The 13,088-nt window shown below is 38.8% G+C and overlaps 1 protein-coding gene across 5 annotated transcripts in view; it reads left to right on the top strand.

The window, feature by feature from the left end:
* Positions 1–13,088, top strand: part of myo1ea (myosin IEa) — a 46,351-nt gene that overhangs the window by 7,755 nt on the left and 25,508 nt on the right. For all 5 annotated transcript variants that reach the window (XM_059530070.1, XM_059530065.1, XM_059530068.1 and 2 more), the window contains exons 2-4: positions 8,183–8,326; positions 9,669–9,758; positions 10,607–10,701. In XM_059530070.1, coding sequence (XP_059386053.1) covers positions 8,183–8,326; positions 9,669–9,758; positions 10,607–10,701 — 329 coding nt within the window. The remainder of the gene's footprint in view (positions 1–8,182; positions 8,327–9,668; positions 9,759–10,606; positions 10,702–13,088) is intronic.

Here is a 13,088-nt window from a genome sequence, read left to right as displayed (position 1 = left end):
TGAAATGATCTGTGTATATTGAACTGTCAGGAGATCAGGTGACTGCCTTGATCCTGAGTTTAAAAACTGCCGTCTATATGCTGATGCACTGTCACCTTGTCTCATCAGCTGCACTATTAGAATTTTAGCACCATTTTTAGAATCCTAGTCTAAACAAAATCTATCTATGTGTACTTCAGGGAAAATGATGGCGTCCCAGACTTCCCCATCAGACAGAATGTGCTACATTCTTTTCCACTGCCTTCAAAAGCAAGCAGAAATAATATGGCTGGGCTGAACTTGGAAACTTTGGCACAGAGTTTCTCTGCAGTAGCCAGACGTTTGAGAGCCACTCCTATCTCAGTTTACACAAACCCTCTGTGTTTGCTGTCTCTGGAGGGACGCTATAGTCAGCCCCGCCTCCACTGCCATTTCTTACCCAGAAACCGCTCTCTACTCCTCTGGGTGTTCTCTCCCAATCTTCATAACCTGACCAACACCCCTAGAGGTGTTTTACTCCATATGTAAAAACAGGGATTAATTACAGCTCGATTATGTAATGCTAGAAAATCCTTTTCTCAAATCAACAAACATGACTTATGTTTACAAATATGATGAGGGTATGATGACTTATTTATTTTTAACTTGTAACGCATTTACATTTATTGCACACCTATGATTAATCTAATCTCTGGGTTTGTACTTAGTTTGTTACAGCATTGAGCTTTTTCAGCTGTTTGTGTCCTGATTGTTTTCAGTCTGGCTGTGGATGGGCCTGTTTTTCTTCAGCACATTACAGTGGTGAATTTACAAGCCTGCTGTGCTGTGTCTGTGTCCAGGGTTTACTACCATTCACAATGAAGGGCTAGCAACGTGTACATTGTCCAGGCTGGGATTATTTCTGTCAGGCATTTTCCAGGACCACTTAAGACTGTAAGGGCTTCACAACTGCCTGCTGTGAAAATACAGTTATGTGCTTTTACATTTTGGCCTGGAATTCACATCAGTACTGAATCCCTTCTGACAATGGTGAAAATCACAATTGGAGTCACATTCAGAGGGCTTGTGTTTGCACTTGTACTTTAAATTCTGTTTGTTTGGTTTTTCTACCTGTTGTAATCATGCCAGCTTTATGAGTGCCAAGGTTTATGTTCTGAAGAAGTGATCAGAAGGGACATACTGACCTTGTAATGACCCAAGGATTGAAAACGACAAACTGTATGTTAACATGCAGAATACTGATGGAGAATTCAGACCGATGGTATCGTATTTTGGGCTACAGCCTTCAAGCCGCTCTTGCATACCTGTAAGAGCAGGCACAGACTAGGCTCCATGAATTATTTTCATGTGTAGAATATGTTGTTTATATAGCCTTGTTTCTCCTCAGAAATCCCAAATGCCTGTATTTAAATCATTAGGGTAAATGATGAATGTGAAATTACTTATGGAGTCTGAACTCAGTCCACCTTGAATTAGAATATTTTACCTTAGTCTTATATAAAATAGGTGTTTTGCAAGTACTTAGCGACCATTATAATGAAGGGGACTTACATTGGTGTTTATGAATGCTCTTTAGCAAGTAGTCTTTTGTCTGACTTTGCATAGTGGTTTATAATGGAGGATTCTAAAGTGAATCCAAATAGATTCACACACTGGCACTGCTTCTTAAATTAGTATTCATTAGAGCCCGACCGATATGGATTTTTGGGGGCGAAAACTCGAAAAGAGCCGATTTATAAGCCGATATTTTGATTTTAAAAATAATCTGGATATTAGACCCATTTCCTATAAACTGCATTTACACAACATTCAATAGCAAAATATCTGCCTGTTCTATGTATGTGGGCTGTATAAACCATTTTCCAGAATGGACTATGTTAAAAAAAAAAAGCCTTAGATTACAGTCTCAATGACTAAACAATTGCACATCAAAAGTATATATTTTTTTAATGATCAAAAAACAGTCTGGTTTTAAACATTTAACACTTTTACTTTCTTCCAGTTGAAGCTGGTTTTAACAGTCTGTGTGTTTACTGTAAATAAATTATAATACTAAAGTTAAAGTATTTGCAGAAGTAGTCCCACACTTTGCTGCTACAGCATTCACCTTTTTCAGCCATCTGTAGGCAGAAAGAGAGACAGAGAAAGAATAAGCATGTGTATTAATAATATCACCATGTATCATTACTCATGTCATCATTAGAATTATAATAATAATAAACTGGGATCTCCTACATAGGCAAAAATGAGAAATATATATATTTTTTTTATTTGTCAAGCAATAGGTATTACCTACTTATATTTAACAATATTATTTCAACATTTTCCTGTTATGTCTGTAAAGCTGCTTTGAAACAATATGTAAAAAAAAAAAAAAGCGCTTGTTCAGCTCACATTTATTTACATGTCCCCTCTGGTTTAATCATTTCTGACGCACCTACTGTAGTTACTGTAACTACACTATATTTGCTCTCACAGACACAATCACAACAGACCCGTATATCTTCTCCTCTTCTCTTTGTGCAGTCTGAATCAAAACATCGTCTTGCCTACTATTACCGGAAGATTACGGAATCAATTCGAAGTTGAATGGTTAACGTTAGTGTCATGAACACACCGCTGTCAATTTTGAGAAGAACCACCTTCAAACAAGTTAATAGCAAGCATTTAAGGGGCCTGCTAAAAAGGAAGCTATTAGCGTTAGAGTAACGTAACCAGCCTGAATTCACCAAATTGTTCTCTGGACCTGAGGGTAGCCTCTTCTTCCTTGCTTCTCTCTTAATTCTCATCAGCAGGACTAGCGCTATCGCTCGCTTCTTACAACGGGACAGATACATGTTTGCTGCTGACCGAAAGGAGGAGGAACAGACTATGAAAGAGCTCCCGCTAAACGTTTTTAAAACTCCGCCTATGCCATAGCGCAGCGCAAATCGCGTTGTATCTGAAGGGCAACGCTGAGCCCAGCGGCAAGCGCCGTGCATACCGCGTACTGTGTGAAAGGCCCAATTACGCGGTCATTATGTGGGAAACACACCGCAATAGAATAAGAATAAGTTAAACGCTAACGTTATAGTTTGACCTCCTATTAACGTTCGCGCTCTCCCACTGATAAACATGGTATTAGCTTTGTGGCTAATCTAATATAGCAATGCATTAGCGGCTGTAAGTGATGTTACAGAATATTTAGAAGTGATAATGACAGGACCGTTAGCTAGAACTACCACACAGTTTTTATATACAGGGTATGAACTAAATCTACAATCATTTCACATGACGAACGACAGACTCACCGTCAAAACAGTTGATCGCTTTCTTCTGTAGTGGACTTCTGGCGCTGTTGTTAACTCTGGAGCTGCAGAGCTCCCTCTGGTGGGCACACTATGCAACACTCATAACATGAGTGAAGCATGAGACTCTGTTTCTCATGTTTCATCGGCCGTTATAAATGCCGATGCCGATTTAAATGCAATTAGCTTATATCGGCCGATAATATCGGCCGGCCGATATATCGGTCGGGCTCTAGTATTCATGTATTTGTTGAGCCACACTGTCCACTGGCCTGCAGAATGCTTCATTTGTCGTGCTTCACATAGGGAGTTTATAAGTAATCCCATAGAGATAATAATTGGATAATAATTACATTATTTGGTATTTATTTTCTTTGTACACCGTTCTTTATCTATTGGTTTACCGGGATTTTAGCTACAACTTTTAAGTGCACGAGAATGTTCTTTATTTATTTAAGCCGAAGAGACTTAATCAGAAATGTGGATCTGTAATATGTTGAAAAGGATTCCTGAAATAGCTATGAACTTCATTACGCATTCCTGCCTTAATCTGCTACGAGCACTGCCAGGTCTGAGCTGGATTCTCAGCCAAACCGCAGTACTCTGAACCATATGTTAAATGCATTAAACTGAGAAACAGACTGTGTCTTGTTGTTTTAACTGCCCTCTGATTGTATCCATCCATTGATTATATTTTAAGTGGAGATGCAATACCGAATAATTCGGGGCAGTTTTGGCTTGCACTTTCCCTTCAGGGCTAGGGCTAGCTTGATCCCACTTTAGCTCTGCCGTATGTGAATGCAGGTCCTCTGTTTGAATTCCAGATGGTTGTAAGGAAAGGATAGTTTGAGGATGTGAAGAATTGCCGCCTTATTGAATCAAACCCAGCCATTTCCTGTGCCTGAGTCTGCGCTCCGCTCCACACTCTCCATATAAGGCAATGGTATTTGCATGAGGGAACGGCCTGCCATGTCAGTATGGATCTAAGACATTTTTCTACTGCTGTAGGATTATGGTGGGGAAATGATCTGTTACAGTATTTTCGTTCGAGGATTTTGCAAGGAGAACAATGTATTTTTCTCTCCTCCTTTTTATGAATGAAGTATTTCTTCTTTCTGTAGTGTTTTCTTTTTTTGAAGTACGTTTTCTAAAAGCATCACACATTTAATAAGTGGGTAAAATAGAGCGCAGATCTACATCTGTGTTCATATGTGATGCAAGCGAGACTCATTGAGATAGATGGTGTTATAATAAAATCTCTCATACTAGTATATTCTCCAGATGTGCCATTCACCAGTCTGGAGAATCACATTACACTATCCTCACAGCTGCTCCTAATAAAATGAATGTCCTAATTTATCACGCAGTCATTTGGACTACACAATTCTGACTGGTGAGTTGTGCCATCAAGCATCAGATGCTTTTCTATCGTCCATGGCAAAGCAACATGTCATGGTGCATTCTCATATTCAAGAGTTGTTGATATGTATGATTTTTTTCTTCTTTGTTACTAACTTGCATGTACTACATTTGATTGTATTGTACAGTTACAGTTACAATTGAATGTATAATGTTTTTTTACAGCACCCTCACATATTAAATAAAACTGTTAAGCAGAAAACACACCTGATGCAAAAGCGTTCTTGTGCCGACTTGCTACATACAAAATGATCTGAACGGGCCTGGCATCATCGTAATTAGAATTTGTACAAAGTGGTTAATGCAAACTTCCCAGGAGGACTTGTGCACTATTTTCATGCCTTCTTGTTTCATACAAACCCGATTAGTGCCACCTCCCATAGCAGTTATCATTTGTTACATCAGAAAACATTGGTTTGAATATTGCTGTAATGTTGTTGTTTTTTGTCAGTAGTTGTGCACTAAGTTGTATAATCAGTCAATCAGATAACACAGATATGGGGGTCTTCTTCCTGCTGTTTTTAATAGTAAGCATTAATGTGAAGTTCCTGGTTATTTTAAATCCTGATTAATGTCTTCCCAGGGAGTTTGGGAGTTTGACCTTGCGTGGTCCAGATGGGTATCATTTTTGTCATGGTGTAAATAATGCCTGCTGTTCCTGGGTGAACCACAGCACAAGCATAGTGAACTTTAGCTTTCCTTGTTTCCGGTGTTCCTTTACAAAACTGAACATTTTCGTCCCTGAATAAGCCTAGTGGGACCAACTATAGCTCATAAAAGCAGAGATGCTGTTTTCTTCCTTACTTGACTTTGTGTGGTCTATGACTTGGAGTCTTTGACAGTAGGTGTGGTCCTTGTGCTTTTTGTAAAGACTTCTTCAGAAAGAAAAGAATACAATTACGGTGTAGTGCTCTGTCTGGAACATTGCAATTGTGGTTTTAAGTAACTTTCATGAATTGCAAACAATTGGCAAGTAACACATTGAATTGATCATTGAACATTTGAAGTGGAAAGATTGAAATAGCATTTCTTTGTAAAATGTACGTCAGTCATTTTTGTTTTACTTCTTCTTTGTCTCATTTAAGTCATCGGGTGTTTAAATAGCATTCTGTTTTCACAATTCTTTATGAAGCTCTGCTTTGGCTTGTGGTTTACGGGGAACATGTGCTGGGAATAAAGACATTCATCTTCTTTCCAGGTGTTTATGTGTCCCATGGTGTGATGCTGACGCAGACTCAAACACTGGCAAAGAAGCAATTCAGTAGAATTAGAAAAACAGTCGAAAGACAATTATCTCTCTCTGTAATACATGCAAAAAATATGTTAAAAGTATGCTAGCTAGGGGAAGTTGTGGCCTAATGGTTAGAGAGTTTGACTCCTAGGGTTCGAGTCTCGGGCCGGCAATACCACGACTTACTGTAGGTGCCCTTGAGCAAGGCACCGAACCTCCAACTGCTCCCAGGGTGTTACAGCATAAATGGCTGCCCACTGCTCCGGGTGTGTGTTCACAGTGTGAGTGTGTTCACTGCTCTGTGTGTGTGCACTTTGGATGGGTTACATGCAGAGCACAAATTCTGAGTATGGGTCACTATACTTGGCTGTATTTCACGTCACTTTCACTTTCAAAAAGCAACCAAACAAAACAGTCTGTAAAAGTCTGAAAGAAGTGTTTACTGTTTTGTTTAAAACGCTGCCTTCCTCCTTTAATTGTTTTTGAGCCAGCTCCACTTTTAATAATGTTCAGGTTCCTTATTGTTGTCATGGTGTTGAGCGTTTATTGTGTTTCTTTATTTTCCTGTAATTTACCTCGGACTTGTACTGTGCTCGTTTACGATGGCAAGTTAATTAGCCCTTCAAGGGAGGGAAAAAAATCTGCTTTAGCTTTCTTGCACCCCTAGATTTTTCAAGCAGTGGAATGTACAATTTTGAGAATGTTAAATGTCTTTCCAGTTTACCTCACATCATTGTCATGGCATTCCTTAGCTTGGGAAAATTGCTGTAAGAGAAGAATAGACAAATGTGGCCTTCAAATCAGACTAATGCACTAATGATTGAACATTACAGAGGAAAATGTTTAAAACAGCAGTGCGTTTGGATCATGTGCTCTCCAAGCAGTACACGCACTGTCAATGTCTGTCTGGATCTCTTTCTGTATTTCTTGAGTCACACTCTTTGTATCCTTCTCTTTTGATTATCCTGTCAAATGCACTTGAGGTTATGTGTCATTCTGAGTAAGGGTCTGGTTCCTCATGGGTCACTGTGACCTCAGAACGGTAGCCAGAAGCCATTGACTCAAGCTCTGTGGAGACACACCCTCTGCAAAAACATCACCAGAGCGGAAGTACAATGGGAAGGGAGGTAAAAGAAGGGGGACGAGGGAGAAGAGGAGGAATGGTGAGAACATCAGGCGAAGATCAAAAGAAGTGTTTGTAGTGCTCAGGGAGTTTTAGGGAGAATCCTGACCATGCACTTTTCATCGGTTTAGAAAAACAAAATCAACATCTGCTGCGGTGAAAAAGAACGAGCTGTGTTAAATGTGCTGCAGGCGGTGAATTGGACGCGGTCATTATGCTGACTGGACTGTTTGCTCACATTAACTGTTGTCAGCAATGTACTGTGTTTATCAGCGTTCATGACTGAATGCACTTCAGATTGAAGATGTAATGTCTGTGTCACTGGTGGCATTAAAAGTGATTGCAAATTATTATTTCTGAACAGGTTTCACAATGACTTCCTTACCCCCCCCCCCCCCCATATATATATATATATAGCTTACATTTTTTTAAATTTCAGTTTTAGTTCTTAATCTTCTTATTTAAAGAAATTGAACAAGTGACTATTTCTAATTTAAGTTTTTTTAAATCTAATATTTAATTTTAGCTTTATTCTAATTACTGAAAACATAATTGAAATAAAATTTTAGTCTTTGTTAACAATAACAATACTGTTTAGCTAGTATCTTGAACAGAGTGGTCTGCTGGCTGATTTTATGGGAGTTTTGAGCAATTTTTAAGTCGCTGCCCAGAAAACCACCAGCTTAGCCAGGCTTGGAGACAATCTTAAACCAGCTAAGAATAACAAACAATCTTAGGCTGGTTTAAGTTATTTATTTATTTAATTTTGTAGCAGGATAACGATCATACTTTTTAGAAGCATTTTCAGTGTAATTGCTCTTGTTTAAGTATCACTTTGCTTGCTACCACAAGTATACCATGCTACCCTACCACCCTAAACTCATACCGTTCATTGAGAAAAAAAACCCCTACTCATAACAAACAGAGCAATGTTTCGAAAGGTCAGCAGAGCTGCAATGTTTACACTCTTCTGGGAAGTCAACCTATGAATGGCTTACTTACAGCTGTCTCTGTACATCACATTTGACAGAAAGCAATTCAGCATTAAAAATTTGATGCTATCTTTAAAATGTATGCATGTAAAATGGGTGTGTATACAGTCTAACAAGAGCTTCTTGTTTGTGTTTGTGTTTGCTTTCACAGGGGAGCCGGGGACACTACCGGTACCACTGGCAAAGCCACAATGTCAAGCAGAGTGGAGTGGATGATATGGTGCTTCTCTCCAAGATCAATGAGGACGCCATTGTGGAAAACCTCAAGAAGAGATACATGGATGACTTTATTTTTGTATCCTTGTCCAGCTGAAAATGCATCATAAATCCTTAGTCCAATTGTACTAATATCTCAATCTGATATAAATCTGGCCCTAAATACGGATGTCCTCTGTCTGAGTTTTTGCAGATGGATGTTTTCCTGTGGCTCACTAGAAAAGTCTTGGATTCCGTCCTCTTGTGTGTAGATTAAATCTTGATTGGGTTTATTTTGACCAAAGCTTCACTAGTAAACCTGAACATTTAGCAATGACGAAAGTTGTTCTTGAATTCTATGGTACAACCAAATCTGTGTTGTCCTGTTTTCCCACAGTTTTGATCAAAGCTGTATGTGAGATTCTGAGAGCTTTGTAACAACCGATTGTTTAAGAGAGCCAAAGAATGCTGGTTTACCTCTCTTCTATATGAACCCAATGTACTTGGCAGAGTTCATGTCTAATTCATCACACATTACTGGCACTAAAATGACCTGTACTGTTTCTTGATGAAAACCACACTTGCGGTGTGTTTCTATTTTTTGCCCTTATTAGGTTTATGGAGTCTTAGCAGACTCTGTCCATTTTGGTCCAGAATCAGTCCTGTGATTGTGGTCAGAAAATAGAAACAACACCAAAGTGTTCCAGTCAGCAGCGTAAGGAACTGAGGTCACAGAGCGCCAGGCTCAATACTTCCTTTATTTGCAGTGAGCAACTTACTGCAGGGCAGCCAAATAGCTCCAATCACTCACTGCCGGATGTTGCCTTCCCACTGCATTCAGAGGAGAGCAACAGCATCTTAATAAGGCTCTGACCCAATAACCAAAATCTTCATTGCTGCCACATGTTACTCTTCACTAATGTCACCAGTCCATTATTCACACTCGGGCCATTTTTCATCGGCCGGTCCTGCCAAAGTTTTATGAATCTCCTCTGAGTTTTAACAACCACAATGAGTAAAATAGTCCATGAGGTTTTGCTCTATTGTGAATGCTAAACCTCTAATAGTTTTCAGAAAAAGAGTTTTCAATCTAATAATTTCTACAGAGAAAGATACATTTTGTAAAGAAATAGTTAAAGGGACAGGGCACCAACAAATTAAAATGTTGTCATCATTTAGTCATCCTCATGTCGCTCCAAAACTCTATGGCTTTCAATACAAAAGAAGTTCTGATGAACATTTTCAACTGTTTTGTCCATACAAACAACTTTGGACCCCGTTGACTTCCATTGTATAGAGAGAAATACAGGAACAAGTACTGAGCGGTTAAGAGTGATATGAGGAAGAGTAAACAGTTACAGAATTGTAATTTTAGGGTCAACTGTCTCTTTCCTGACACTTTTTCTTCCAGCAGTCTTTTGAGCCTTGACCTTTACTTGCAGACATACATTGGTCCTGTACTCATCTCAATAAACCCTTTCAAACAAATGCCCTACTTTGGGGAGAAAGAAATAGAGATGTACCAAGGCGCAGTAAGTATTTTTGGTCACTTTATTTTATGATCAGATTCTCGCTAATAACAAACCATTAAATACGACTATTGCCTCAATAAACTACTAATTAGCTGCTTATTAATAGTTAGTACTGCAGTTGTTATGTTTAGGTATTGGGTAGGATTAGGGATGTAGAATAAGAATACGTGCTGATAAACAGCTAATATGTTAGTAATAGGCATGCTAATAAGCAACTTGTTAATAGTGAGAATTGGTCCCTATACTAAAGTTTTCCCATATTTTTTCATGGTTTTCTGAACAAAACGACTCACATTTAGTTCCATAGGTTTAGTTTTCCCAATGTATTATGTAACTTTGATTCACTACACACACTAATTAAGCTAATTGTTTTCTAAACTCTGTGATCTGTATTGAAACTGTCCTCATAAAGTTCTCTATGTCTTTCGATACCTAGAGGTTTCTGTAAATAGTAATTGCTCTACTAATGATTTTAATAGAAGAAGATTTTAAAGTGTGTAGGCGTGGTGCAAATGCTTTTAACAGCTGCATTCTTAGTCAGAAAAATAGCTGCGCAGACCTGCCTTATCCATTAAAGCAGCTTGGCTATACAGCCACAGAACAGCATGTACAGGTCTATGTTCTTAACCACGCTTGGCCAGAGGTCTTGGCTTCTCACCAAGCTTCTAGCTTCTGCCGATAATCATTTGCTAGTGGATGCTACAGCAAAGACTTTTGAATGTGTTTTGACTTATATGCTATACACAGGAGCTTATTTAGAAATGCAAGCACATGCCATACTAAACACAAACTGTAATGTAAATTATGAAATGAATCTGCTTTTCTGCATTTCTCCCTCTCTCTCTCAGGCTCAGTATGAGAACCCTCCTCATATCTACGCTCTAGCCGATAACATGTATAGAAACATGATGATCGATCGTGAGAACCAGTGTGTCATTATCAGGTGAGAGAACTTTCTAACTTTAACTCTGAACATATGTGATCTAAATATCAAACTTAATTTACTGTAATGTAGGGTGCTTTTAGTCACAAGAATCTTGATTTGTGTGGAGCTGTTTATTAGGATTCTCAATATCATGACTGAAATATTTACATATTATTCTGATCAGTTAATGAAATAGAGAAAACAACTAAATTAGTTTAATTTTAGTTTAGTTTAAACACATTGGGCCGTAACATACACCCGGTGCAATGCGGCGCAAAAAATGTGGTGCATTGTTTAAATACCAAATGCATTTGCACCCTTTTGTGCTCCCATGGGCGTACTGGTCTAAAAAAAAGAGGTGTGTTCAGGCACTTTGTTGGCGCATTGCTATTTTGAGGGACTGAAAATACACTGCGCCATAGACCAACTCAAACCTGGTCTAAAGTCTGGCCCAATATTCTTTCTTTGTTATTTAAAAAGCACTGTAGTAATATGCGCCTATAGGCGGGTGCACAATGCACGTACACTTTGCTTATTACACGTACAGGAACGTGCAGCAGCACACAAACATTAAAAAAATTACATTCCGCCATGTAAATAGTGAACCTGCCATGGCGTAAGCGCAACTGGCTTTTAAAGGGGATGGGAGATGAGACTCTGATTGGTTTATTGTACGTTACGCCCAAAAAACACCCATTACTCATTAGGGCGCACCGACTGTTTTCCCGTCATTAAACTAGCAAAAGTGGATTCGGACACGCCTTGAGCACACCTGCACGCTTTAGACCCATGCGCTTAGATCGTTAAAATATAGCCCATTATTTATGAATGTGTTATTCTTTTATTTTAATATTTGTACTAAATTAACATGTTAAATTGTACATACAGACATTCAGGTGTTTTCTCCAGTCTGTTTATGTGTGATGTAGGAAGGGTGTGACATACAATTTGTTTTGGTATGACATCAATGCAGACGTTGTAATGGTAGAGTCACTGGGCTGTCAGAGTGAATAGGTTGACATTACTGTTTTGCTTATACAGATTAGGGTGCACGGTTAAAATATGGTTGAATAGAACAGATTCAACAGGCCGAAAACCTCAGCAGTGCCCTTTGAATGTGCATTTCACTTATTATCTGTGAGAATCACTTTTATCCCTTTTGATGACAACAATAGACAATGTAATTTTATATCCTTTGGTCTTTATTTGGTATATTATTTTCTCCAGGATGTACGAGACACAAAGCACAAGAGCTTTTGTAATCTGCACTTCCTGCTTGAGCACAGGAAACGCACTTAGGACCACCTGCTACTGTAAAGGGGAGGAAACTCCAATGAATAGACATTTGCGATTGGTATAATATTGCAGGGGGCTCTTCCTGCTGGGCAATCAGAGAGCTAAAGTCTGACTCACTTAAACCAAAGCATGAGTCAATGAGTCAAGAAACAAGTTTCTTGATTGGAGAGCCACGTGGGACATTATGAGTTAATTTGAGTGCCAAGTGAACACTGGTTCTGTAGTGCTTTTAATATTATGCTCGTAGTTTGAGCTGTCCAACATGTCAACTTAATGGCTCCACCAATGGTGTATAATTTGGGGCTAGGATATGTCTAGGAATTAGCAAGGAATTGACTTCGTTTGTATGAACTTTGCCATATGGCTCTTGCTTTTGGTGCTGCTAGTGGTGCTTCTTAGTTTAAGAAAACATTTAATTCAAATCAAGAGTCTAAATTCCCTCTGCCACCCTGCAGTGTTATGGCATATGGATAGACATAGTGAAGGAGGGGAAGTTGCAGAAAGGGAGATTTTCCCTGCTAAGTCTGAGATCTTTCTTTTAGATCTCAGTCACCTGTGGGCTTGAGGGTGACTGTAGTGCTTACTTCATAGTATGTGACTTCAGTTTCAGCATTTTTCTCACCCGTTTGTTTGTATAGCGAGAAAGCCACTTCCAGTTGACCACATAAAGAGACTGGAAGTGGAATTGTGATGACCCAGATTAGTAAACAAAACCTTCCATGAAATTGCTGCCCAGGCATCCTGTGGTCAAGCTGTATTTTGATTAGGACAGGCACAGGTTTGTCTGAAAAGCATTATGCATGAAGGACAGTTCCTTTTCAGAAGTTTGCTTTTTTTAAATGCCTCTAATGTGCACAAAGGCTGCATTTCTTTGATCAAAAACACAGTAATATTGTGAAATATGTTTTCTATTTAATTTTTTTTTTTTTTTTATGTAATTTATTCCTGTGATGGAAAAGCTGAATTTTCAGCAGCCATTACTCCAGTCTTCAGTGACACATGATCCTTCAAAAACAATTCAAATATGCTGATGCTTGGTTCTCAAGTAACATTTCATATTATTTTCAATGTTGAAAACATTTGTGCTGCTTAATATTTTGTGTAAACCA

The sequence above is a fragment of the Carassius carassius genome, chromosome 3 (assembly GCF_963082965.1).
Source record: "Carassius carassius chromosome 3, fCarCar2.1, whole genome shotgun sequence".
Lineage (NCBI taxonomy): Eukaryota > Metazoa > Chordata > Actinopteri > Cypriniformes > Cyprinidae > Carassius > Carassius carassius.
Note: the sequence above shows the minus strand (reverse complement) of the source record. Positions and strands in the feature narration are given on the sequence as shown.